Source organism: Gadus chalcogrammus, chromosome 16, assembly GCF_026213295.1.
Source record: "Gadus chalcogrammus isolate NIFS_2021 chromosome 16, NIFS_Gcha_1.0, whole genome shotgun sequence".
Classification (NCBI taxonomy): domain Eukaryota; kingdom Metazoa; phylum Chordata; class Actinopteri; order Gadiformes; family Gadidae; genus Gadus; species Gadus chalcogrammus.
The window spans coordinates 12,382,412-12,409,306 of NC_079427.1; the positions used below are offsets into that span (position 1 = coordinate 12,382,412).

Genomic DNA, 26,895 nt, shown 5'->3' on the forward strand with positions numbered 1-26,895 from the left:
GGAGGAGGAGGAGGAGGAGATGGGGACAAGGAGGAGATCAGGAGGAGGAGGTGGAGGAGACCAGGAGGAGGAGGAGGAGGAGACCAGGAGGAGGAAGAGACCAGGAGGAGGAGGAGGAGGAGGAGGAGGAGACCAGGAGGAGGAGGAGGAGGAGGAGGAGACCAGGAGGAGGAGGAGGAGACCAGGAGGAGCAGGAGAAAGAGGAGACCAGGAGGAGGAGGAGGAGGAGGTGGAGGAGGAGACCAGGAGGAGGAGACCAGGAGAAGGAGGAGGAAGAGGAGGAGGAGGAGACCAGGAGGAGGATGAGGAGGAGAAGGAGGTGACCAGGAGGAGGAGGAGGAGGAGGAGGAGATGGGGACAAGGAGGAGACCAGGAGGAGGAAGAGGTGGAGGAGACCAGGAGGAGGAGGAAGAGACCAGGAGGAGGAGGAAGAGACCAGGAGGAGCAGGAGGAGGAGGAGGAGACCAGGAGGAGGAGGAGGAAGAGGAGGAGGAGACCAGGAGGAGGAGGAGGAAGAGGAGGAGGAGACCAGGAGGAGGAGGAGGAGACCAGGAGAAGGAGGAGGAGGAGGTGGAGGAGGAGACCAGGAGGAGGAGGAGGAAACCAGGAGGAGGAGGAGACCAGGAGGAGGAGGAGGAGGAGGAGGAGACCAGGAGGAGGAGGAGGAGACCAGGAGGATGAGGAGTCCAAGAGGAGGAGAGCAGGAGGAGGAGGAGGAAACCAGGAGGAGGAGGAGACCAGGAGGAGGAGGAGGAGGAGGAGGAGACCAGGAGGAGCAGGTGGTGGTGTGTCCACCTCGCCCCAACGCCAGGCCCAGTGACAGAGGATTAGGAGGTGGAGGAGGAGAGACCAGGAGGAGGAGGTGCTGGTGGTGCCTCCGCCTCGCCCCTACACCAGGCCCAGTGACGGTGTGGGTGGTGCCGGCCCGGGGGGGGACTGGGCGGGCCGGAGGAACTCGGAGGTGAACACGGCCTCGGCGTAGTCCTCACAGGCGTCCTGGAACTCCGCCGCCACGCCCGCCAGCGCCTCCTCCAGGAGCTGCTCCGCCAGGCTGGAGGAGGAGGAGGAGGAGGAGGAGGAGGAGGAGGAGGAGGAGGAGGATGTGGGGACCAGGAGGAGGAGGAGGAGACCAGGAGGAGGAGGAGTAGACCAGGAGGAGGAGGAGGAGGAGGAGGAGAAAGGAACATGGAGATTAATCTTTAGCTTTATTACGGAACACTGCTCAGACCGGTGGAAGATGAGGATGATGAGCAGGCTCGTACGCAAACCTTCAGGAACACAGCGGACGTGTCGTGTTGTTATGTGACTCATGTTATGAAACAGCAACACAAAAACAGACTTTGTTTTCGGACTAATGGTTCCCAACGTCGGGCCATTAAGTCACCCTAGTGTATGAGGGTGTTTTGGGGGGTTATTTCAGATCGGAACGGAAAGGGGCCAGGCGTGATGGAATAGGAGAATGGTTGTTCAATCGAAAAGGAGACGTCATTGGTGTTCTTTTAGTGGGGCTTTCAAGTGGAGCTGGTGGAATTATCCACATCTGACATTTGCTAATATTTCTTATGCAAACAACAAATCAAGTGGCCTCAATTTGCAGTCGAATGAAGAGCTTCTTCACAATATTACTTGTGTTGTTTTGCTAACGGCCACCAGCAGCAGTCTGGGGACAGTCAGTTTTTGACATGAGGCTTTCATAAGTAGGATGGTCCAGCCCGTGTTAACATAGCTGGAACAAATGGAATCTGTAATTATGTTCAATCTGATGCGCATTGACACACTGTCTCCATGCACACATTCCATCTTTAAAAAGAAAGGATTTCAGTAAGCTCAGGGAGTTATGCAAAAACTATTAATGAGGGGATGATGAGAAACCAAACCCCATAACGGAGAGAAACCGACCGAAACTGACTGTCGCTGAGAGGAGAATTCTTTAACACAAACAACTAAAACAAAGAAAATATTTTTCCTAGCATAAACACTAGCGTGAGTGTTTGCTGGAGCTCTACTGCGCTGGGTAAACAGGGTAAACCCTGCGTTTCCCCGCCTCCCCTCACTCTGTGTGTTCACACACTAATCTGGGCTTCCGGGCGCGAGCGATACACAGACACATCGCAGATCATTAAAGTGAGCTTTAAATAGCCCGCAGACTTTCTCTGCTAGCTGGTTCAAGATCGAGTTATATGCAGCTCTATGATCTGTTACCAGACAAGACCTCAGTGATGAGGCAGACAGACAGATAGACAGAGGGACAGAGCAAGAGAGAGAGAGAGCGAGAGACAGACAGAGAGACAGAGCGAGAGACAGACAGAGAGACAGAGCGAGAGAGACGGACAGAGGGACAGAGTGAGAGAGAGACAGAGACAGAGAGCAAAATCATAGGTGTGTTATAAAGTACCACCGCGCTGCTTCATATCAGCCTTCCACCTTGCAGACAAGCCTCCGCAGAGAGAAGAGCAGTGTGTGTTGTTCTCGCTATCTCTCCATCAAAAAAATATAATTGGATGGTTTCAAAGACACAATTTCCAATCTGAAATCTCTAGAAGAGAATTCAGCTCCACCGGATGAACCGCTCCGCGCGGTAACGACACGCCGGCGCAGGTGTCTGCCTCCCCCGGGCGCTGACGCCAGCCCTGTGCTCCCCAAACTTTCACGCAAAACAATTACTTCAGCGTTTCACACTCCTACACCCCTTCCCCCGAATGCAACCTCGCATAATGGATCCAACCCGGGAGCGGAGACGACAGCATTACCGCTCGACTTACGTCAGAGAGCGGAAAAAATACGTCCTTCTAACTGTTTGGTCCGTTTAGCTCCTTGTCCGCGAGAGACTTTAGAATGTACTGTATATAATGAGAAGCATGTCTGTAGCAGCAGCTCCCGCCCCACGCCCCCTTGGTGGCTTCACTGCTCTTCCTGCTACACTTTAAAAAAAGGAACCGGTGTACACATTATCAGCCTGTGTCCTGGGGTCGGACACAAGCTGATGGTATGAACACCTGTCGTCCGCCTGTGATGACCGTATCATCAGCCTGTGTCGAGCCCAGGACACAGGAACCAAGGTCGTCGGCCTGTGATGATGTGTGATGGGTGATGACGAAGTGTCCACTGGTCATCACCTTGGCCCCCTCGAACCCAGGACCCAGGGGGATGATGACCGGTGTAAACCGGTTTATTGCAGAGTGGGTAAAGTGTGGAAGGAGGAGTGGGCGTGTCCCTCCCTGCACTTCAGAGATTCTCTCGAGCATGTGGGGTGAAGGCGATGGCCCGATGCGCCCCAGGTGAGCAGCCTCCCCCAGAGTCTGATCAGTCTGACCCAGCCAGGGGAGGCTGTTGAGCCAGCAGCCGCACATCCTCCATAATGTCATTAAAGAGGCAGGTAGGGCTGGGTAAGTCATCTTCCAAAGGGGATGAGCTGAGGCAGGACTGCAGATAACGGTGTACGAACCCGGAACCTTTCTGCCGGGACTCAAAGCCCCTAAAACCCGAGACCGTCCTGCCCCCGAACAAATGCTTCTAGCTTATCCAGAGAGCGACAGAAGAAGACGACAGAGAAAGAATGGAAAGAGTCTGCCTCATCATCTGCATTGCACCAACTTATAGATTCTCTTTAGTATGCAAATTTGTGTGTGTGTGTGTGTGGGGGCAAGAGGTGAACCGCGGCGGCGGCGGCTACATGTGGCTCGCTAGCAGCAACCCGCCCTGCAGGGCTTTCTGCTAGCGCTACGGTTTTGCGCGCACCACCGCAGCGCTAGCTCTGTAGGACGCGGTGCCCTGGGCTCAGTGAATAATCACAACTCCTACTCAGTGCTGTGATCCGGCAGACTCAGGGGAGCAGGGGAGGGGTGGGAGGGGGGTGGGAGACAAGGAGGACACTCAGTAAGTCGGCCGATAAATGGTATTGAATAACCACAAACAGATCATTCAACCACTAAACAGTGTATGTTGAACATATATCAACGTACACTAAACAAACGAAGATCGCCTCCTAAACTGGTTAAAAGCCTTTTTTTGCTATAAATCTTCAGTGCAGTTCATTTTAGAACGTATGGTTCAATGTGGGTAAATGCTCAATAGTTATTTTTGCAATATGTCACTCAGAATCACAATGTGATGCCACGTCCTGTTTTTCCTACATTACCCAGAATGCACTCGCCATTGCAGGAGCTCCTCCAAAGCCAATTATAGAATTGGCGTGCGTGTGATAAATCAGTTGTGTCAGTAGCAGTATTGGTATAGAAACACACTCATAGCCCTCCAGGTTGTGGTTCCCATGGGGAAGAGACTAATCTGGTCCCCGGTCGTTGCTAAACGCAGCAATTTCATGACCGCCCATGACTTGTCGCAGCATCGTGAAATACAACACTACCCGGTTCAAATCGACACCGGGATGCATGGTCATACTTCCCCAACAGGCCCATTTTAACCTACATTTCCACCATGTTTACCTACATATCTTACCAACTTCCGACACCTGCATTTTTAAAGGGGTGACGTTATGCCAATAGGTGTGAGTGTGATCAACCATTGTAAACCATTTGAAAATCTGCCTTTTCCTGTGTTTTAGTGACATCACAAGTGGGCTTGTCCACCTAGATGTACGCTGGATGGATAAGCAACATTTGCCGCAGTCCAGTGGGTAGGCTGGTGGACTGATCTATCCAGCGTACATCTAGGCAGACACAAATCACACTCATACCTGGTGGCATAACGTCACCCCTTCCAACCAATGATCTTGTACTTGTGGGACGCGTGCGGTGAGCTCCCCGTGTCGCTGACGTCATTCACCTGTCGGCGATGGCCCAGGGGTTGAAGCTGCCCACGGGCTCATGAGCCACCAGCCGCAGGTAGGCGTCAAAGTCCTCCCGGTAGAGCCGGATGTCCCTCAGAGTGGCGCCCGGCACCGTCACCACCGTGCAGCCGGCCCCGCCCCCCGCCGCCGGGCCGGGGAACGCCACCGCTCCCCCGACGCGGAGCCCGGGTGCATGCTGGGAACCCGCCGCCTCCCCGTCCGTGGTGAGGCTGCTCTCGGACAGAGCGCTGTGGCTGTGGAAACAGCGGGAGACGGGCGGGTTTATCACACGCTCAATGTTTTGATCACACGCAGACGCACGCCGCCCACGCCGCCGCCGTCCAGACACCGGGCGCTGGCCGCACGCCATCGTGTACGGAGGCTAATAATACACACAGTCGCAATGCATTTTTTCGTAGGATGGTAGGGGCAAGTACCGTCTTTCTCGCCTCTGATTCACCTCTGATTGGTTAGAATGGCTCTCCTCCCATTGGTTATGGTTAGTCCTAGCTATTTGGGTGAGGTTAGGGTTAATCCTAACCCTAACCTCCCCCAAACAGCTAGGACTAATCGAAACACGATCTAAAGGAGAACCCTTCTAACCAATCAGAGGCGAACAAGGCGGTGCCCCTACCATCCTACGAAAAAATGTTTGCCGACGGTGCGCCCCGTCAGACTACACCATAGACGAGGAGCTCCAGAGGCAAAACAGCAGTTCAGAAGGGTGGGGGGACGGCGTGGAACTGGGCCACTCTCCCGCCTGGCACTCACCCCGGGTGGGTGGGAGGCGTGGGGGGGCTCAGCTGGGTTTTGGGGGTTCGTAATCCTCTGGGCGAACGAGGCAGTCGGGTCTCTCTCTCCCTCTATCCCTCTCTCTGTCTCCCCCTCTCTTTCTCTCTCTCTTTCTCTCCCTCATTCCCTCCCTCTCTCTCTCTCTCTCCCTCTCTCTGTCTCCCCCTCTCTTTCTCCCTATATCCCTTTCTCTCCCTCTCTCCCTCCACCTCTCTCTCCCTCCCTCTCCCTCCCTCCCTCTCCCTCCCTCCCCCTCTCCCTTGCAGCAGCTTGTCTGTGCTAAATTTAGAGCGTCGCAGCCCTTGCCCAGAGCAGAGACAGAGTGCCGGTATATTGTGCTGCTGCCCCCCCCGTCCCTGGCTGCGGTGGTCTGGGTTTGGACCGTGTCGGTGGAGGGGGGGGGGGAGGGATATGGGAGGACAGGTGAACTGGATGGTTTTGTTCTGCAAAGCGCCACCGCCACCGACGCCAGTTTCTCCAGGAAGGGTCTTCAGTCATTACACTGGGGCGGTTGTTTCATGCCAACTCCCCCCAGCCTGCCATCTAATGCCAAGAAGCGCCTTCTCAAAGCACCACACAGGGCTACATTTACATTTTACGTTTGAGATTCAAAGTGCAAATAAAATAAGCAAGTAGTGAGATGTAAGATGACGCCTTATTTTCATTCCTACATGCACAAACAAAAGAGGTAGAAAGACAAAGAACTGCTCCTTCAAACGACAACACGCTCCGAAACATCAGGGCAGCAGCCTTAACAACGATGTCGCACGGCCGTGCAATCTGTATCCATTAGTGAGCGTGTGCTCGTGTGCGTGTTTCGTTAAACCAAACCAGGCTAAAGCCTTAAGACGCTCTCCTCTGGATCCTCAATCATAAATCTGCCCGCTCTGAGGAAAATAAATCCACACACTGGAACGGACGAGATGGGTGGAAATGTATCTCCATGACGACATGCCCCCCCCCCCCCCCCCCGCTGGCAGCTCCCTCAGCCAGCGTCTAGGACCAAATTGGAACCAGGATGGCCGCTGGATGAAGGACAGCCATGGGGTGCATGGGGTGCTGGCCTTTAGCTGGTTCTCTCTCCACGTGGGTAAGGCCTGCCCGCCTCTTATAACACGCCTCCCATATGATAGATAATAGAATACATGTCTTTAAAGGGGGACTGTCACAAAACCAACACAGAGAATAGTGTTACTGGGAGGGGATGGTGGTGGTGGTGTGAGAGAGAGCGAGAGCGAGAGCGAGAGAAGTCAATAGAGAGCAATCGAGAGAGAGAGAGAGAGTGAGCAGTCGAGAGAGAGAGACAGAGCGAGAGCGAGATCAATGCCATTCCAAACCGATTTGAGCTGTAAAGTGCAGGGTGGCGGGTTTTGATGGCATGCAGCGGGCCTTTACTGGCCTTGGAGCGGCCTGTGATTCAGATGAAGATGGAAAGGCGGCACGGGGCTGAAAGGTGGCAGCGGTTTCGCCCGCGACTCTAGCGAGAAGCAATTTCCCTGTGCCATTTCGTTTCAATAACCCGGCTGGAGAAGGCATGGCCGACGGCGGAGAGTAGCCGCAGCCGCGCCAGGGGGGACCAATCGGGTCTGCGGGTCTCACCTCCATATCACCCTTCACCCCCGCGCCCCACACCTCTTATCATGGCACCGTGACTCCAGTTAACCCCAGACATCCCACTGCCGTGAGAAGGGAGGAGGACAGACAGTTGAGGTTTGAACTAAATCCTGTCGGCTGGCAATCAACACCCTCTGAACATACCCACACTGCCCCTATAACGGTATTGGGTGGTTTATATTAACATATACACATATATATATATATATATATATACTAGGGCTGTCAAGCGATTAAAATATTTAATCACGATTAATCGCATTAATGCCATAGTTAACTCACGATTAATCGTAATTTTTTTTCTATGCTAAATATCCCTTGAATTCTTTGTCCCATAATTTTTTCTCATTTTAATGCTCTTATCAACATGGAGAAGTGCATCGGCTTGCCTTGTGCAAATGTTTTTTTATTGATAACAACATTGGCATATACTGATCAAAACAGGACGGTACAAAAAAAAAGCCTATAATGCAATTAAACGATGAACATACAAAGATATGCCTTGAACATAGCAGTCAGGCTACTGCTTCTTTGTTTTGAGCCCAAAAAAAATTTTTTTTTTGTAAAAAATACTAATTTGCGTTAATCGCGCGTTAAAAAAATTGACGCCGTTAAAATTGGTTTGCGTTAACGCCGTTAATAACGCGTTTAACTGACAGCTCTAATATATACACATACATACATATATTTATATATATATATATATATATATATATTTTTTTGTATATGCTCCATGTGAACCTCCTAAGATGGCGCAATTTGATTGGTTCGATATCTCAGGATATTGGGCAATATACCATGATTGAGATCTTAAACTCAGCATATTGTTTTCATCGCAAAATGTCCGGCTTAAACCACTAACAAAAACCAATAAATCCTGGCAAAAATCTTGTTTATTTTTGGAGTGTTCACTGTAGTACTAAAAAAAATTATTCATTTGTTAAATAGAAATGTAGAGCACTGGTGGACTGAGGTGTTTGAAGACTTTATCTCTCCCCCTATGTCTCAGTAGAAGCTTCCCTCGTTCTTAAATATGTGCAGCCCATATCTTCAAAAGGTACATTCACCATTCCGCTGGGAGACCCTCGTTCCCTGGTGAATATCACGCTTTTCCACGATAACATCACTCTGCGCACAGCTTCTACTGACAAACACGTGTTCATCTCTATCCAGACGCACAAAGATACACACATGATCGTGTGTTCAGATGTGTGCCACAGGTGTGTGCACAATACTGTAATCAAAACACCTGTTGCCAATTATTAAACACAAAGTGCTGAGACTAACGAACAAACAGCCCGCGCAGGACGGAATGCGGCAGGTTCTCTGCGCACCTGGAGACAATAAACCACAACCAGAAACTCCACTGCTCCACGCCGCTTCAACTCTTTATTACTCCCATCAGCCCAGAGTAATTATTCAATAACCGTCGGCTCCCCGGGGTGCACCTCCTCCCCCCGAACCCCCCCGAACCCCCCGCCATCACTCAGTATTTACCACCCTCAAACGCCCGGCTTTGGCCTAAAACAAATCACTGGCGTTTAGCCGCTAAGTGCTAAATGCGGTGGCTTCGGTTACTTTCAGCAAACGGAACGCAGGACAACTTAGTGGGCTGCGGGCGCGGCCCATAGTTCAGGCACACAAGGACAAGCACACACGTGCACGACGACAAGCACACACGTGCACAAAGACCTGCACACAGATGCACAAAGACCAGCACACACGTGCACAAGCAAACAGGTGGCCGGGGGCCTCTCTGGGGCTTGGCCACGCCGGGATGTAAACACAGGAAATCAGGGCTCGGAAAACAGGCTAACGAGCGTCCTCGTCAACAGCTGCTGCCCGGACGTTGCCTCTTCCCCGGCATGCGCCTGATCGGAGATCTGTTGCGTCCGACGCCACGCGAGTCGACGAAACGACGGAGGGATTACCGAGATCCAACCGTGATCTGGAAGGAGAGGGCCAGGTGGGCTGGCATTACGCCTCGACAGTTGATGAATGCCGCAGCGTTGCTCGTCGTCTGGGATGCCCTCCAGGCGATATTTAAAGGAGGATTTAATTAGCAGGGTGTCGTCAACTTTCCTGCATCCAGATTTTTTTCCCCCAGACTCTCTCTCCTCCGCAACACCGTTTTCACTTCATCACGTTAACCGCTACTGAGCTGGGATTAATTGGCCGATTTAGCGGAGGTCTTTAACCTCCCGAAGTCTGGCCATTGGCAGCTTTTCAATACTAGTCACAGCAGTCGCTGCTTACCATCTAACGGAGGTATAAAGTAATGAAACCCAAAAAGGAAAACCTTTATAACGTGTTAAAGTATTAAATGGCAGAAAAGGTGTTCATCAGAAGCGACAGATTGCAGAGAGAGCACTGGTGAACTGGTGTTTGAAGACTTTATCTCTCCCCCTATGTCTCAGTAGTAGCTTCCCTCGTTCTTAAATATGTGCAGCCCATATCTTCAAAAGGTACATTCACCATTCATCTGATTCCAGTGCTCTACAGATTGCGTCTGGACAGGGACGGGGAACGGGACGGGACGGGGGGGCCGTCTGATGAGACCGCCCCCCCAGAGATACATCACGTTGCATTTTTGGGAAACCTGAAGGAAATGAGTCGGCTGAATCTGTGGTTGTGGTGCTTCTCTAATCATGTTTGTCCTTGGAAGGATTTACCAAACTATGTTTTTATTCAGAGTAATTTAGTTACCATATTGGAAACCAATATTAACGACAGAATGGGTAACATTTCAACTAGCTTGTAGCTTAAATGGACAAATCTGTAGTCAATGCCGACCGATAGTAATTTCAATAATATTTTTAATTAAATCTTTTCCCATAACTGGTAACACATTTCGCCAGCCCACTTCACTCCGAGTTTAAAATAACCTCAGTATCGACCCTCCCAAAACCAAGTATCCCTAGGAAAACACAGACCCCCATTGGACAACCACTGGGACAACGAAGATTGATCTTTGACACAGCGAAAGGAAAAGCAAATGGCCGCCACCCAGAACTCCCTAGGCTGCACTAGGACCAACTTAAGACCCTAATGCCAGGTTGTGTATGGGAACATGTCCAGCAGAAACACACTCCACCTGTCAACGCTCTAAAAAAGAACGAAAAACAACACAAGCCTCCTTTCATCCACAGTGTGTCTGCCAAATGTAACAGCAATCCTATTATGAAACACATCCATCCAGAAATGCGCACTGTGCCATTTTCCGTGTTTCTGCACACGTCCAGTCTTGGCCAGAATCGCTCCTTGAAAGATGATGATGCTGCTGCAGAATGCTCCGGAACCGCATTTGTCAGCAAGTCAGGGCCCTGGAACTTCCTATTGGCCCCCCCACGCCTCAAGCCCCCCTGGGCCGGCACAACCCCACCTTTTAATTTCCAGTCCGGACGGAACACCTCGCACATGATGAATGAGTTCATATATTATGGAAATCCAGATTCATTGTTTTGACTCATGTGTACTGCAATAGGTAAATTATCTGAAAGACGACAAAGATTATAGAGGCTGTCTACTTCTGTAGTGATTAATACTATTTTGGAAGCAATTTTAGACCAGTTTGATGTTTAATATAATGTAATATACTCTATTACAATTGACTTACGTTAATTTTCAAAGTTTACCTTAGCTGCCCATCAACAAGATAAAATAACAACAATACAATTAAATCAGAACGTTATTTTATAAAATATACAGAACCATATCCTTCCTAAAAGATAAATTACCCCAAATTAACTCCTGTCAGTAAGTTGGACACTAATGATTGGAGGGATGGTTAAATCTGTGACCTTTGACCCTGCAATCTAATTAAACCCCAGGCAGAAAGGAACCCTCTCCCCGAGGGAGGGGGACAGGGAGCCATCACACCTCACCCCGGCGTCAACCTGCTAATTGGGGCGTCTTAATTGGTCGTGAGGTACAACGTGTTAGCTTGTTTCCTCCCTCTCCCTGACAACACAAACCCTCCCCCCCTCCTCCCCCCGACAGCTACTGTTACCCCCACACTCGCTTGTTGTTCAAAGAAAGAAGCAGCTGCAGTCAGAGCTCTGGGCCGGCGAGGTTCCCCCTCTCTGTGTGTCTCTCCATCTCCCCGTCTCTGTCTCTCTCTGTATGCCTCTCTCCCTCTCTCGCTTTGTGTCTTTCTGTATGTCTCTCTATCTCCCTGTCTCTTTCTCTCCCTGTGTCTCTGTATGTCCCTCTATCTCTGTCTCTTTCTCTCCCTGTGTCTCTGTATGTCCCTCTATCTCTTTGTCTCTCTCTGCATGTCCCTCTATCTCTGTCTCTTTCTCCCTGTGTCTCTGTATGTCCCTCTATCTCTTTGTCTCTCTCTGCATGTCCCTCTATCTCTGTCTCTCCTTCCCTTTGTCTCTCTGCATGTCTCTCTATCTCTGTCTCTTTCTCCCTGTGTCTCTGTATGTCCCTCAATCTCTTTGTCTCTCTCTGTATGTCCCTCTATCTCTGTCTCTCTGCATGTAGCTCTATCTCCCCGTCTCCCTCTCTCTCCCTTTATGTCTCTCTCCATCTCCCAGTCCCCCTCTTCCTTTGTCTGTGGCCTTATCTCCCTCCCAGAGCCAGGAATAATCGGAGCCCAGGGTGGAACCGCTCAGCGGGAGAGTTCTGAACGGGGAGCGGGAGAGTTGAAGCGGGGAGCAGCGAGCGATCCCAGTGGGGGAGAGATTACGGGGACACGAAGGGGAACATTAAAGATTAACTCCGTACTTTGCACTTTCTTAACTTTGCGTGTCATTTGTAGTCGTAGGAAAAATGGGGGATTTCGACACGATGGATTTCATCGCGCCTGGGAGAACATTTGACGGCTCTACCCGGGGGAAGTCTTTTGTAAGATGTGTTAGCACACATTACCCTAAAATACAAAGCTTTAAAAGGTGCTACATGAAGGGTTGTGTTAAATAATTTAAAAAAACAACTATCATTCTCTACAGAATATGAAGCAATAACCGTTTTGACTTTCTGTCAAAGACGTCTATGTATTGTGCTGCAGAGATGTGTGCCGGAGTGAGCAGCTAGCTCAGCGAGTACCGGTCCGTTGTGTCTCGTAATTCCACTTTGCACCTCAAGAGGTCACCGTTACGGAGGTGTTCAGCCTGCCCTCTGTCCTACATGAGGAAGAAGTAGAAGTAGTAGTAGTATGTACTCTGACCCCTTGACTACCGTAGGTCTTAGGTACTATTGCGGGCAACTATTTTCTTAATCCGTGTAATCCATTGAAACGTGCTAGAATGTAATGTTTCGGGGGAATATGATGCCTGGCAATGGACGTCCTCTAAAAGCACTTAAACACTCAAATACAATGCCTGTCTGGAAGGCAAGTCCATTACAAAATGTCAACAATATCCTCTCAAACCTCAAAACCATGTTGAATTCTCAGGAATAATTACTTTTCTATGTAGAATGTCTAATAATCATTTTATATTTATGCTGAATGGTTATTACTCTTTGAGTGAATAAGTGGCTACAGATCTGGTTGTTTATGTGATTTCTTATTCCAAAAAAATGTGTGAGAGCCCCTCCCCCCTCCCCTCAAGAGATTTATTGAAGAAACAGAATCACTTTGAATGTCACCATTATCTTCCTTTTACCGAACTTTCCAAAGTGTAAAAACATCAATATTCGCATTAGCATCGACCGTACCAAACCCTAAATGGACGTCAGCGTCGACCCTCCCCGTTCAGAATGGTATCACCCACTTCAACCTGAACAGAAGGGACGGGCTGTTCTAGTGACGACCTCGCCGAGGTGAATCCATAATGCATGGGGGGGGGGGGGGGAACCGGGAACCTACCCGGTCTCCACGGGCTCCTCCAGTACGATGTGGGGCACGGGGCTGTGTCTGTGCACCAGCCGGGTCAGTCTAATGGGCTGAGGGGAGGCGGGGTTGGAGCCCAGCGCCTGACCCTGGATCCCTGGGCAGGACACAGCACGTAAGACAGGATACACTCAAAATAGACAACGATAGAGAATAGTTTGGTCCGCTGATGAAAAACCCACAGAAAAGGGAGGAAAAGAACGGGAGCGAGAGAAGGTGGGAGCCATGAACATAAACCAGCCGTATGTACTGGACAGACCAAACAGTCTATTTTAAAAGGTGCATTGTGGGGAATAAAGTGGCCTTTAGCAGGGTGGGCTTAGTGGCTGAGGAGGGAGGGTGTTCCTCAACCTGCGAAGGCCCTCAAATCTACACACCGCCCCTTTAAATGGAAATACTTTGAATTGCAAGAAAGTAAAATCATTCATCAATAAAACATTGAAATAGATGTAGTGGAGACAGGAAATGAGCGATCCTCTGCATTCACACAGGAGGTTGTAAAGGAGTGTGATGTTTAATATTTAATTCACATCCCATTGGTACCTGGTTGTTGAGCGTTGCTCCAGGAGGGAGGGTCCGCGTAGGCGATGGCAGCGAAGCGTCTCCTCACCGCGTCCTCGTCCTTCTGCTCACAAACACACACACACACACAAACAAGCACGCACACGCACACACAGACACGCACACTCAAACACACAGACAGGCACACACACACACACACAAACAGACACGCACCCACACAGGCACATGCACACACAGGCATGCACACACAAACACACACACAATCACACGCACACGCACACACACACAAATACAGCAAAACACATGTGGAATCAATGAGAGCCGTCCGACCGCAGCCACGCAGACAAACACAACCTTATCACAACACATCGCTTCGTCTCGCCCCTCCCTCTTTCTCTCGCTGCGGCCGCCAGACAAAGGCTGTCAATAACCAGCGCCGGACGCTAACTTTCAGCAGCGCTAACTCCACCTCCTCCTCCCGTCCTCCTTCTCCTTCTCCTCCTTCCCCTGCTCCTCTCCCCTAGTTCTCTCCTACTCCCCCTGCTCCTCTCACCTGGATCTCCTCCCCATCCTCCCCCTGCTCCTCTCACCTGGGCCTCTTCCCCCTGCTCACCTGGATCTCCTCCCCCTCCTTCCCCTGCTCCTCTCACCTGGATCTCCTCCCCCTCCTCCCCCTCCCACCTGGACCACCTCCCCCTGCTCCTCCTGCTCCTCTCACCTGGATCTCCTCCATGCGCAGCAGCATGCCCTCCAGGGTGGGCGCCCCCAGCCTGCGCCGGGCCTCCCCGTCCGCCTCGCTCGCCCACGCGGCCCGCTCCGTCTCGTCCAGCAGCTCCTCCAGGTGCTCCGCGCTCACCTGCTCCTCGCTCCCCACCGCCTACCGGGGGAGAGGAGGAGAAGAAGAACACAAAAACAACAGAAGGGAGAGAAGAAGAACGCATAATCAGGGAGGGAGAGAAGGAGAGGAAGAACGCAGAATCACGGATGGGATAGAAGAAGACATTTAGGATATCAGAGATCGGATACGCCCGGTGCCGTTTCCGATCGGACCGTTTCCTCAAAGGCTTTTGATCCAAGGGGACTTCAGTCAGAAGGGAGCAGGGAGCAGGTAGAGATGCTCAAGGGTGCCCACATCTTAGGCTTCTGAAATGGAACCCCCAACCTCTTGACTTGCCAGTAGGACTCCACCATTCTGTTCTAGTGATGAGTCCGAACCCGACCGCGTCCGCGTCCAAATTGTTCTATTGAGCGTGACGTTTAGACAACACATCATGGAACTGCTTTTCATTTTCTTCTCATTTACTCTCGTTGATTTAGTTTGTTTTTCATGACACTTGTAAATTGAAGCTGATGTACTGACGCACACTAAACATATCTAAGATCTCCACACACTAAGGGGTGGAATGATAATAAGGGGGAATTACTGCTTGAACACATCCACACCGTGGCTGGTACCACCACAACTTCTCCTACTTATTTTTATTTTTTTTACTTTATCATGTATTGTCGCCGCAATGTGGCTGTTGAGGAACCAAGGATAAGAATTGTACTCTTTTCAATCAATTGTTTTGATTTTGAATCAGCAGTTAGGTCAGCTGTCTCCCGCAGGTCTCACCCCTGCTTCGGTTGGACTGTTCGAAGGACACCGCCATTGTTAACGGCAAGAACATACCGTCCTTCCTATGAAGCTGCCTCAGGATGAATAGAATTACAAGTCTGGGTTCCACAATAGCAAAGAGGATGAATAGAATCACAAACGCCCGGGTTGCACTATAGTGATTGTCACAACAACCTATCAGATATACCGCTACAGCGGCCGTTTGAGTGTGAGTGTGTTTCTACCTGAAACACACTCACACACACGCCTTTCAATGAAACCGGGGTTTCATTGAGTAAGCGTTAACCAACCCACGACGGCTTTGCCCACGATTCCCTGCAGACGAGAGGTTGATATTGACAGGGATCAATAAGGGATCTCATCACACATCCCTCTCAAACCCTGCCCCACTCGATATTTCTCTACTTATTTGTCCCCGAAGGCCTGCCATTAGAAAGACTGATGATGACTGTGGGGAATTCATTTCATAATTGACGTTTTTTTTCACTGTTTGGCGTCAATAATATTTGCTGCAGGCTAGAAACAGCACTCTGATCGCTATGCCATACGCTATGAAAGCACTGACTTCAGTCTGTGGTGGACATGGTTCTGATTTAATTCAATTAAGTACTTAAAGTGCAGCTACAATATAAACACACACACACACATATACATACTACTGTACTGTAGAAGGTGTTCTTCTTAAAGGCCAGCAGTCAGACTCACCCTCTCCTGCCCAGACCTCCGTTGCCGTGGCGATGGGCTGCGGTCCCGCCTGGCCCCCCCCACTCGCTGATGGGACACACAGAGCATCGTCACGCTGGTCAGAACACAGGACTTTGAATTTCCCGATGGCAAAACCAACACAAGGAGAGTAAGTCTGGCGGTATAAAGCCGGCGGAATGGACTCCTTTATGACAAGTAAGATATTTATTTTTTCTTTCTTTATTACCCCCTGTAGGGTGAGTGACGAGGAGAAGCAGAAGTTGTTGCTATGCTACGTCAAGTGTTACGTCAAGGAGGGAAACACAGCGTGTGTAAGAGCACGCGCACACATGCGTGCGAGTGAGTGAGTGAGTGAGTGAGTAGGTGAGTGAGTGAGTGAGTGAGTGAGTCTCTCTCTACCCGGGCCTCGTCCAACAGGGGCTGGATCTTGTCTCTGGCCTCCTGCTCGGCTCTCTGGGCCCACCGGGTTGGAGAGCTGACCTCCGACCTGGGACGACACATGAACCACGTTAATACAAAAGAAAAACACATTAAAATAAGACATTACTCGCAGTCTATCGCAAAAACAACATGATCATGCATTCTTTTTTGTAAATTAGTAAAATCTACTGCATTGTTATACTGTATACTTAACAGTATATTTATATTTCGTACTGTTCTTTCGTTTTGTTTTTTTATATATTAACAATAGGTTAAGTGAGTGTTGTACTTTGAGAGCAAAGGGTTTACCGAAGTCAAATTCCTTGTTTGTTTAGGCAAATCTGGCCATAAGCTGAATCTGAATCTGAAACACAGTGTGATAAGCAGCCCGGTGTGGTACAGGAAACCCACTGTGACACCGATCACCTTGTTGGCATGGCACCATTGGAAGACAACACAGGAACACAACGAGACAACACCGGGACACAACAGGTTTAAACAGAACAGCGGTACATCGGGCCAATCACAAACATGTGTTCACAGACGTGCAGCGCTGTGAATCGGCACACTTTCATCTCCATGTGAATACAGCTGTTTCAGTGAGTCAGTGTTAAGATGAACAATGCAAACCGCACACAGAGAAATGGGACAGAAATTGCCCTCCATTTTCTCTGAATATAGAAATCCCTCGCACGCTGGTGATAACACCGTAAACACAGGCGTGCAGACAAAACACCCAGCCCAATTGCTGCGTTTTGGTCCGCATGCTAATTCCTCCTCCTCTTCAGACGAAGGACAAAAGGGTTTCACAAAACATTGGCGTAAACAAACGTATGCTGATGTATTCCCCAATATACACCGTGTCATTTGGCTAATTAAGCAGGACTTATTGCAAACAACACTGCTGAGGGTTAATGATATGTTGTGCCTGCCACAACTCAATGTGTCAGAAGAGCCGATGCAGTTAACGCAGGCAATTGTGTAATTGAATTAAATTTATTTGTTTGGGGGGGTTTATTTTTCCGGTCTATCCCACTTGTTTATGCAGTACAACAAGACACTTGTTTACGGTTCTATGGAGTACGTGTCTTGATCTTAAACCAACTAACCAAAGGCTGTTGCTCGTGTAGTGTTTTAATCTGCATTCAAAGATGTGTACGTCAGTCCTATGACATATTCACGTGGCTTATTACATGCATAGCATACAGGTGACTGTGTGTTGAAGTGGCGATCTCCAAGACATTCAAGTATATAAGCGTGTGTTAAGTCACAATCGAGGCCCGCAGAGGGAACACAGTGGTGATTGAGACTATGGCCCACTGATGAAAGCCCTGGCACCTCACATTGCATTTACACACTTAAACATACTGTGAAGTAATGGCTCTTGGCCACTTTATAATTTATACTGTTTGTACAGTTTGTCCTGTTTATACTGTTTGTTCTGTCTGTTGTTTGCCCTTACTTTAGCGTTTACTTTAGCATCTATTTTTGTATTCCTTAGCACTACTTAGTATTTTTATGGGATTGTATTATTTCCTATGTCTTCCACTGCTACTGTGCTGTAACATAGAAATTTACCCTCCGGTAGATTAATAAAGTTGCATCTATCGTTTGGCGTGTTACGAACCTTAGGAACTGTTACGTCTGTGATCCCGTTGGGATCTAGTGGAACGATTGCCGCTCATCGGCTTAGGTGTTTGCCAAAGAGATCTCAACTCTGTGATCCTTTAAAAATGTTATTTCACAGCAGGAAACACGAGTGTACTCACTATATAAAACCCAACCTTAACCGAATATCCTGTTTGCATGCGGTTGCATGAGGTTCAGGGTTCGAATCCTATGTCTGTCGCCTACCTATAGGCATCCCTGAGCAAGACGCCTCAACCCCCAACCTGCTCATTAACTACATCTTTGTGTACATAAATGTAATGTTGAGTGAAAGAAATGTAATGTCCGCAGCACGTCTTAAGCTCCTATATTTAGTAATAAAAAATTAACAGCCGTTCATTTTTTATTATTAAATATGGGGGATTAAGCAGTGCTGCGGACATTACATTTCTTTCACTCAATATTACTTAATTTGTCCTGGACCCGGCCAGAAGTTGGGATGTGCACACAGCTACTTTTTTGCACATAAACGTAATGACCATGGCTTTGGGTCAAAGTGGAGCAGTGGACAGTAATGTCGCTTGCTGCGCCACACTGTTGCCTCTCTGGCCCCCTCCACTCTAAACAGTAATCACGTTGCCGTACCGCAGTCTGTGGATGTGCTCCGCCTCCGCGCGGCTCAGCTGGTTCAGCTCGCGGAGTCTCTGCATGGTCGTCCTCTCCAGCCACACTTGTCTGCCAGGGCCACACATGGAGCAATGAGCGCGACGCACAGAAACACAGAAACACAAGTCAAGCTTCACGTTACGCCTCAGGACGTTTGACCTCGGCCCTGATTTAAAAACGAAAAAGAAAAAGCACGTTGGCCTGGAATGGGGATTTGATTAAATACAAAAAAGCTACTCAGGCGATACATATTCATGAGGGTCTGTGTGTGTGTGCTAAAAATAGACACTGGGTTAATTTCCCTGAACAAAAGGAAACTGAAACAGCGTCTCAGTGAAGCAGCACCTCCATTAAATGCGCTGCCAATAATTAACTTTGAGTTTGAATCAGACCACTGCGTTCAAATAATTGGTTTCTTTCAGTTTGCTCTGGGGATGGACAGACGCACTCGGGGCCCAGCGAGGAGCACCCTGGTGTGCAGGGGTCGTCCAACCAGCAATATCCTTTGGAAACAAAGCAATCAGTCTGAGCCTGACCTTAGGGCCTCGTTCTGGGCTCGACTCCTCTGGTCTGAGAAGATGAGCTGCTCCGCCTTCGGCCCCCTGGCCTCGCTGCGCCTCGGGGGGCTGGGAGGGGCCTTCGGTGGGGAGAAGAGGCAGCGAGGCTCTGGTCTGCCTTCACGAGGGGATCTGCTGGAGGTCAACAGGGCCGTTAAACCACACGCAGGCCAGCACACAGGTAAATGGTCATTGGTAAATGGACTAGGGCTAGGCGATTTGGCCTCAAGATAAAAAATCTCACATTTTCTCAAACCGAACCCGATTATTGATTTTAATGATTTATTTTACGTTTTACGTTAATAACAATGATTAACGAAAGCAAAATAAATAACACACATCTCCCACTCTGCTGTGTGCCTCAGTTTAAGATGTTTGACTAAATCGGATGTGATGCTGCTTTTTGTTGCCACAGACTTTAAGCAAACTCTACACACTCACTTTTTTCAATGCCTGCTGCCATGTTGATATTGAACCTTTTATTTTTATTTATTTTTAGATTGTATTTTAAAAAGATCGTCCCAAGCCATTAGTTTGAATTACGTTTAAAAATCGATGAATCGCCCAGCCCTAAAATGGACCGCATTTATACAGCGCTTTGGCATCCAGAGAGGAGAAAGAGCGGCAGAGAGGGGCCCACCTCGGAGCAGGACGGGGAGGGGAGTGCGGTGACGCTGGCACCCAGGGTACGGAGGGCTCTCGCTGGGGAGGGGGCTGGCTCACACGGAGCTGGGAGGACACGGTGGGCTGGCGGAAGCCTGTGTCGCCCCGCACTGGGTGGCTCTGTTGGTGAGAGACCATCAGCACAGAGCCGTTTAAACACCCGTCCACAGGTGTTAGAAACACACACACACACACACACACACACACACACACACACACACACATACACATACACACACACACACACACACACACACACACACACACACACACACACACACACACACAGTTCTTAAGATGAACGGCGGATCCTTGGGGGATTACGGGATTTAAATGCTTCACACGGTTATCTAAATCCTAAATACCTTGCAAATGTACGCATCTCGTTAACTAAGCCTGCATGATGGCAGCTGATTATTCATCACAGGATATTATATTCAGATAATAACAAGGCAACATTAATTAAGCACACCAATTATGTAATAGTCACAACTAGTGTTTACAATATATGAAATGTAAACATGTATTGCATGTCACAGGCCAAGTATCAAAGTGCAGCTGGTGTGCGTGCATTGAGCATCACATTTTACATTGCACATGAATACATTATACCCAACCCATAGGGTCCAAAATAACAGCGGACTTATCTAACCACTCGATAGGGACAGAAGAATAAATCAGGGTTTCAAATTAAAACAATTCCATGGCTTAATGTGAACCCTCCAAAGCAGAAACATTGGCTGGAACTTGTTCAAGACATTTTTGTGATGGAAAAGATGGCATACTTTTTGAGGGTCGAAGAGAACACTTTTGAATAGTTGTGAATGCCCAATACAAATATTTTAGATTGAACATAGAGATACTTCCAGACAACGATTATTTTCTTTACTGTTTTTGTTTGTCATTGTGGTTATTATATTTTCTATTTTTCTTCTTTCAATAATGTTGTTGCTCTGTGTAATATTTTCTCAAAACTCTAGTAAAAAAAAGAAAAAGGAAAAACAATTCCTTGGCGGTAGAATCTCCCAGAATTCCATAAGTATATTTTGAACCTTGAGTATATGACATCAACGTGTTTGATGATGGGAGGACTATAGTGTTGGATGATGAGAGGACTACTTGTAGGGTGGTGCCTCTACCCTGCTCCTCTCTCTCTCTCCTCCTCCGTGGGTCTGTGGCTCCGGCTGCTCCCGACTCTCTGCCTGCAGCGCCCTCTGCTGGAGGAGGCTCTCCAGGCCGGCCCGCAGCGCCTGGCTCCGCCCCACAGGCTGGCCCCGCCCCCCCGGCTGGCAGGGGGCTCCGCGGGGGGGGACCCTGGGAGGAGGGGCTCTCCTCCTGCCTGGGACCCCCGAAAAATAAATTAACAGACATGAAGGGAAGCGAACATTCGTGCCGTTACCGAACATTCAGTGGCCCCAGACACTGGCTTCACCACGGGGGCAGAGAGCTGACGGGGGTGGAAGGTACTGGCCGGTACACTTGGCAATCAGCCCCCCCCCCCACCTCTCCCCCCGCTGCCGGCTGGGGGCCGTGAGATGACTACGGTAGGGGGCTTTGGTGGTCCCAGCGGGGCTGGGCACACTAATCTCACCAGAGTGCTCCGCAGTCACGCCCGTCCTCCGTTTAAACGTTGGTTACGAGTGCTTTTGTTGCCATGGACCTCTGGAGTGCATTTGAGGTGTAGTTGTGCGCTCGCTCTCTCTCTCGCTCTCTCGCTCTCTCCCTCTCCACCCCCCCCCTCTCTCTCCCTCCCTCCCTCCCTCCCCCTCTCTCTCTCTCTCCCCCTCCCTCTGCCTCTCTCTCCCCTCCCCCCTCTCTCTCTCTCTCTCTCTCCCTCCCCCTATCTCTCTCTCTCTCCCCCTCCCTCTCTCTCTCTCTCTCTCTCCCCCCCTCCCACGGGGAGTGATTTGCCTCCACCAGAGCCAGCAGGAGTCATCCACTTGTGAAATAAACGGTTGGGGGTACAAGCGGCCGATTGGTGCTCCGGTGGCCATTTTCCTGTCATTGCATTCACGGCTCCTTATCAATTTCCAGCGGCCGCTGCAGTGATGGAGGCCCCGCGGGGGGCCCGAACACAACCGCATGCGGAGGCTCGAGTGATTCTCTGATTCACAGGAGATAAATGGCCCGCTCCGCCACCCAGAGCACTTTGTGTGATTCAAAATACAACAGCACCTAGCAGCAGGCACGGACCCTTGATTCTCTGCTCTTGAATATTATCGCCCCGCGCCACGACCGGTGATGTAATAAACAGAAGTGAATCTGAAATATGGAACGATCCTCAAGGGGAAAAGTGACTAAAACAAACACAGTCAAGCTGCTTTCTGAGTACTGAATTGTAAATTGTTATAAATATGATAATAATTTTGTTTAGGTCGATGCAGGCAATTTTTTTATTTTTGCTAGTTTGTCAATGTTGATACGTGTCCTGAATAGAACTTCGACGTCTGATTTTTTTCCACAGGTTTTGTTTTACGATTTGCTAGTCAAGGAGTGAAACCGTATTTGTACTGAACTCACTTGTAAGGTTACATGATTCTTAAGACATTTAGATCCATTTCATTAAAGGGTAGAGCTGTCTAGCGTCAGACCTTAGCTTCTACTACACTATCCTGCAGAAACGCAACGTTCTGGGCAGGAAGTCTCTTCTGAAGCTTGTGAAGGTTCAAGATTGGCTTGACTTATTGGATGCTACACGATATGCAATGTGTAGCATCTTATCCTAGCTATCTTTGTAGTGTATGGGGAAGGGTTTAACCTAACAATTGTTCGTTCTTGGCACTTGGTTCTATGAACATCCTTACTGTACCGACAGCAATGCATCTTTTCTCTTTCTTCTGACAAAGTAAGAGAAGACTTAATGTAGGTCGCTTTGGATGACAACGTCTGTCATATGCCCTGAATGTAATTGTGATTGTAGAGTGCAGTGTCATTCTGAGCAGGCCCTGCGTGTTTACCATGAATGCTCTTCCTGGGTCCCACAGCTTTGTGCCTTCCCGGGCCCCTGCCGAGGGGGGCCCCCCCGGGTGCACGGGGGGTGGACCTGTGGCACGGAGGAGGAGACCGCCCGCGTGGAGGAGAAGAGGAGCTGCGTGCCGGGGCTTGTCTCTGCTGAGATCGGTCCTGTTCACTGAAGGCTGAGTCCAGGGTCTGCAGGGAACACAGGAACCCAGTCAGATAAACAGCGAGCCGAGAAGGGAAGGGATGAGATGGGGGAGGCTCGGTCGAGCCCAGAAGGGAGGTTGGGGCGCCACCGCGGAAGAAATACAGGATAGGAAAGGAAGTTAAAAGAGAGCTGAAAATAAATACGAATATGCAAACAATCAGGGGGAAAAACATCTCCATACATACATCTATCTACAGTGTCGATGTATGTATGTATGGAGTTTTCCCCTCCATTTCTTCAGTACTCGTATTGTTTGGATTCTACACAAAACAAGTGATAATGTGTAGAATTGTGTAAGATCATATTGTTTACATTCGACACAATGTTGTGTTGATTCTACGCAATACGAGTACTGTGTATTGTGTAGATTCTACACAATATGAGAAAAAATAAAATATGAGAGTAGTAGTAGTGGTAAACATTGTTTACCATACATGCTGCACCATTGAAATTGTGTCCGAGGTGAGAGCATTAAACATTTCGCACTCTTAGCAACAAGTGAACCTATCGAATCCATTTAAAATAACATAAAACCAGTCTCAGCAGGTATACCATGCCATGCACCACCAGCAGGATCCTCTCACCTCTAGCCTCTGCAGGACCTCCAGAGCCGTGGAGGGGACCGTCGACCCGGGGTCCACCTCCACCGTGGCGGCGCGGTGGGCGAGCTGGCGTAGGAGCTGGCTCAGCTCTCTGTGATGGGACGGCACCTTGCCCACGGGCGGCTCTGACAGTTGTTGGGTGAAGACCCGCATGGCCCTGAGAGCTGATCTGTGGGCCGCTGCCAACCGGTCCACGGCCTTGGACTGACCAAACAAACAGGGAGTGAGTGACATTGATGATGAAGGACAAGCGATGCCCTTCGCAGTGGATCAGGGCGACGGTTAGCATTGAACACACCTTCTTGGTGCTCCGGTCTCTCTGGGGACACGGCTTCTCCATCTCCTCTTGGATGTCTTTGACCTAGACGACAACGTGTGCAGAATATAAAGTATCCAAGGTTTCACTGCAAACCGTTGCCCAGAGTCTAGCGAGTTGGAAGCGACGCGGATCGGATATAATTACCTGCTGCTGAAGGCCGTAGATGATACGTGCCGAGTAGGCAGCTTGTTTCTGACAGTGAATCTCTTTCTTCTGTTGCTCCTCTTGTTCCAAAGGCTCCTCTGCTTTTTGCACTGGTGTTGAAGTAAAAAAAATTAAAATCTCTAAAACCCTTTGTTTTAGACATGTTCAGATACCATTTTTTATTGATTCCTAAACTTGAGTATTGTATGCAGCATGTATACAGCATCTAGCATTGTAACTGCTAATAGCACTTGTTCTTATTGGAGGGTTCTCTTACGATGACAGCAATGTCAAGTCGGTTCACTTTCTGTCATCAAACATTTTTTTCAGAACTAGATCCTTTACATTCAAATCTATAAATATAGTAATACATTTGTATTCTTGTAGTTAAGCATGAGCATCCATGATTTATCGACATTGCTCGAACGCACGCATGTTGGAGATGACACGTTTCCAATTCTGACCTTCCAGCTCCAACCTTTAAAGAAGGCAGCATAACACTATGATTTTCTGTGCCTGTGTGGTAAATTAGCTAGTCACGTGATGGTATCGGATCAGCGTGTAAACTGGCGTACTCGCCGATACCCGACACAGGCAGTATCTGAGGAATTTCCGATGCTGGTATCGGAACAACTCTACTTTTACACTAACTTTACACAACAGATATTTTTGAAGTGAAATGGCCCGGAGCCAATCTTTCACCAGGAAATCATCTGAATCGTTTACCTCCGTTTTCCACTTTTTCAATGTAGACGAGCAGCTCCTTCTGAACTTTCTGGATCTCCCGGCTCAGCTGGGGCTGATGGCTTCTAACTGAGGGACCCATACCAGGGTCTTTGGTCGGGGGGGACTTGCCCTGACCAAACCCAGCCAACACTGACCTCCTCTGGGGGGACTGGACTAAGAACCTGGCCCCGGATCGAGTTGCCTTCTCTTTGGGGCTGGAAGTCTTCGGTCCCGATATGAAACTGGCTTCATTCTCCTACAATAAAGAATTCCATTCAATTCAATTACATTTGTATAGTCCTTAATCACAGGTCCTGTCTCAAAGGGTTTAACAGGCCAAATATTTATGGCACCCCCCTGATCCTAGCCCCCCAGAGGGCAAGAAAGAAATCTTGGTATGGAAATCAAAGTGGGGGATCCCTCCTTCCAGGGATGGTTAGGAGTGCAACAGGTGCCATAATTGACATACTGTACATAGAAACAGGCAAAAGATTTGCCTGCATGTATGTCAACTATGGCACCCATTGCAGTCCTGAGAACCAGAACAAGGCTCTGTTGAATGATGACTCAGTATTTGACGATCAAGCTGGAATGACACACGTGTCGTTTGATGAGCGATGACACCCTAACTAGACGGACAGGGGATTGAACAAAGAACCATCAAGAGTGCCGACCTGTTCCGAGTCCATACTGCTGGTATCCTGGGCGGACTCCTCCTCCGATGGGGGTCTGGCGGCGGCGGAGCACCTCAGGGTCTCCTGACGCCGTCTCCGGAGGTCCCGCTTGGCCAGCCGCACGGCGGCCATCAGACGCTCCTCGGAGAGGGTGGAGAAGTTCACGGAGCTCCGGGAGCTGCCCGGCCTCTCCGGCTCCTCCGAGCGCGGCACCAGCTTCTCGATCACGATGGGCGATGGGGGCCCGGCGCGAGAGGCGCGGTTGGAGGAGCTGGAGGGAATGGTCTCGTTGAAGAGCAACTGTGGTGAGGAAGAAAATGATATAACTTGTTATTATTATCTTCCTAGACTCGAAAGCACCCTCTCCTCCCTGCTTTCACTTGGAATATACAAATGTAGTCAGACTTTGACAACATTTGGCAATTTTCTATTTTGGATTTTCTATTTGGCATTTCAAGGTTTGAATAATAACGATGGAGAGAATACGCTATCATAGACTCAAGTCAGTGGAGTTATTAAAGAATATACGGAGGGCCCATTCATCAGCTTTGTGAAAGAATGAAGGCCAAGTCTGTGGGCCTACGCTTTGCTGTTGGCAGCCCTTTGTTGTGTTTATTGTTATCTTTGCTTGTATATCTGATGTATTTTATCACAAGATTGTATGTGTATACAGTTTAATCCTAAATAATACACTGAAAAAAGCAGTAGTGAGGTAGCTGGGCTCAGGATTGGCTTACAAGGTTGTTTTTTTATTCAACACCTATGGTAATGCAGAATGCATCACATGGATCGACAGCATATAACAAGGTCAACATTAGTCCTTCATACAGTGGGTTTGATCAGAAACTCTGTCCCACTATACACGTGTGCGTGGGTAACGTTAGTACTGTAGACCTACATAGTTGAAGAGTTGCATGGCTTACAGACAATCTAGTTATGGAGTTATTATCGTGATTACCTGGGTCTGAAAGGGTCCAGCAGAAGTACTTCGGCTGTGTATCTTATAGTTCGGTTCTGAGACGACCCACTCGCTCCTGGGACCCCTGTGTGATGGATGTGACGTCATGATGCGACATTAAAATGATGATGAGTTTGAACCCCAGGACCGGACCAACCGAACCCAGCATCAACTGGTTTCCACACTGTCTATAGGGGATCCAACCTGCTCTAGATGAAAGGGCAGCATATTAAAAAACGAAGGCTAATTCGACTGAGCTAAAATGCTAGTTAAGTTTGACCAAAACAATATCCGTTAGTCCTCCTTGTTTAGACTACACAGCCTTCGTTCATTTATCGTATAAGCGATTCATTTCGCACGAATTTGGTTATTTGAGGTAAATAACCATGTCATATAATACGAATATCATCATTATATGACAAAGATATAAGGACCGTTGTTTAAAACACCGCCATGACAACAAGACCCGCCTATGGGAGACGAAAGGAAGTAGAAACACTCGCAACTACGGCA

The 26,895-nt window shown here is 49.1% G+C and overlaps 1 protein-coding gene across 1 annotated transcript; it reads right to left on the reverse strand.

The window, feature by feature from the left end:
• Positions 1 to 685: 685 nt before the first annotated feature.
• On the reverse strand, positions 686 to 26,866 carry kiaa0753 (KIAA0753 ortholog). Its single transcript, XM_056612164.1, has 18 exons — positions 26,383 to 26,866; positions 25,425 to 25,724; positions 24,751 to 25,006; positions 24,025 to 24,134; positions 23,860 to 23,922; positions 23,544 to 23,765; positions 22,751 to 22,943; positions 20,933 to 21,132; positions 19,771 to 19,913; positions 19,110 to 19,265; positions 18,553 to 18,642; positions 16,279 to 16,366; positions 15,880 to 15,945; positions 14,275 to 14,433; positions 13,578 to 13,659; positions 13,011 to 13,131; positions 4,786 to 5,043; positions 686 to 1,051 (listed from the first exon to the last, which is right to left on the reverse strand). Exons 1-18 carry the CDS (start codon positions 26,488 to 26,490, stop codon positions 889 to 891), a joined length of 2,778 nt encoding a protein of 925 aa, XP_056468139.1. The 5' UTR covers positions 26,491 to 26,866; the 3' UTR covers positions 686 to 888.
• Positions 26,867 to 26,895: the final 29 nt, after the last annotated feature.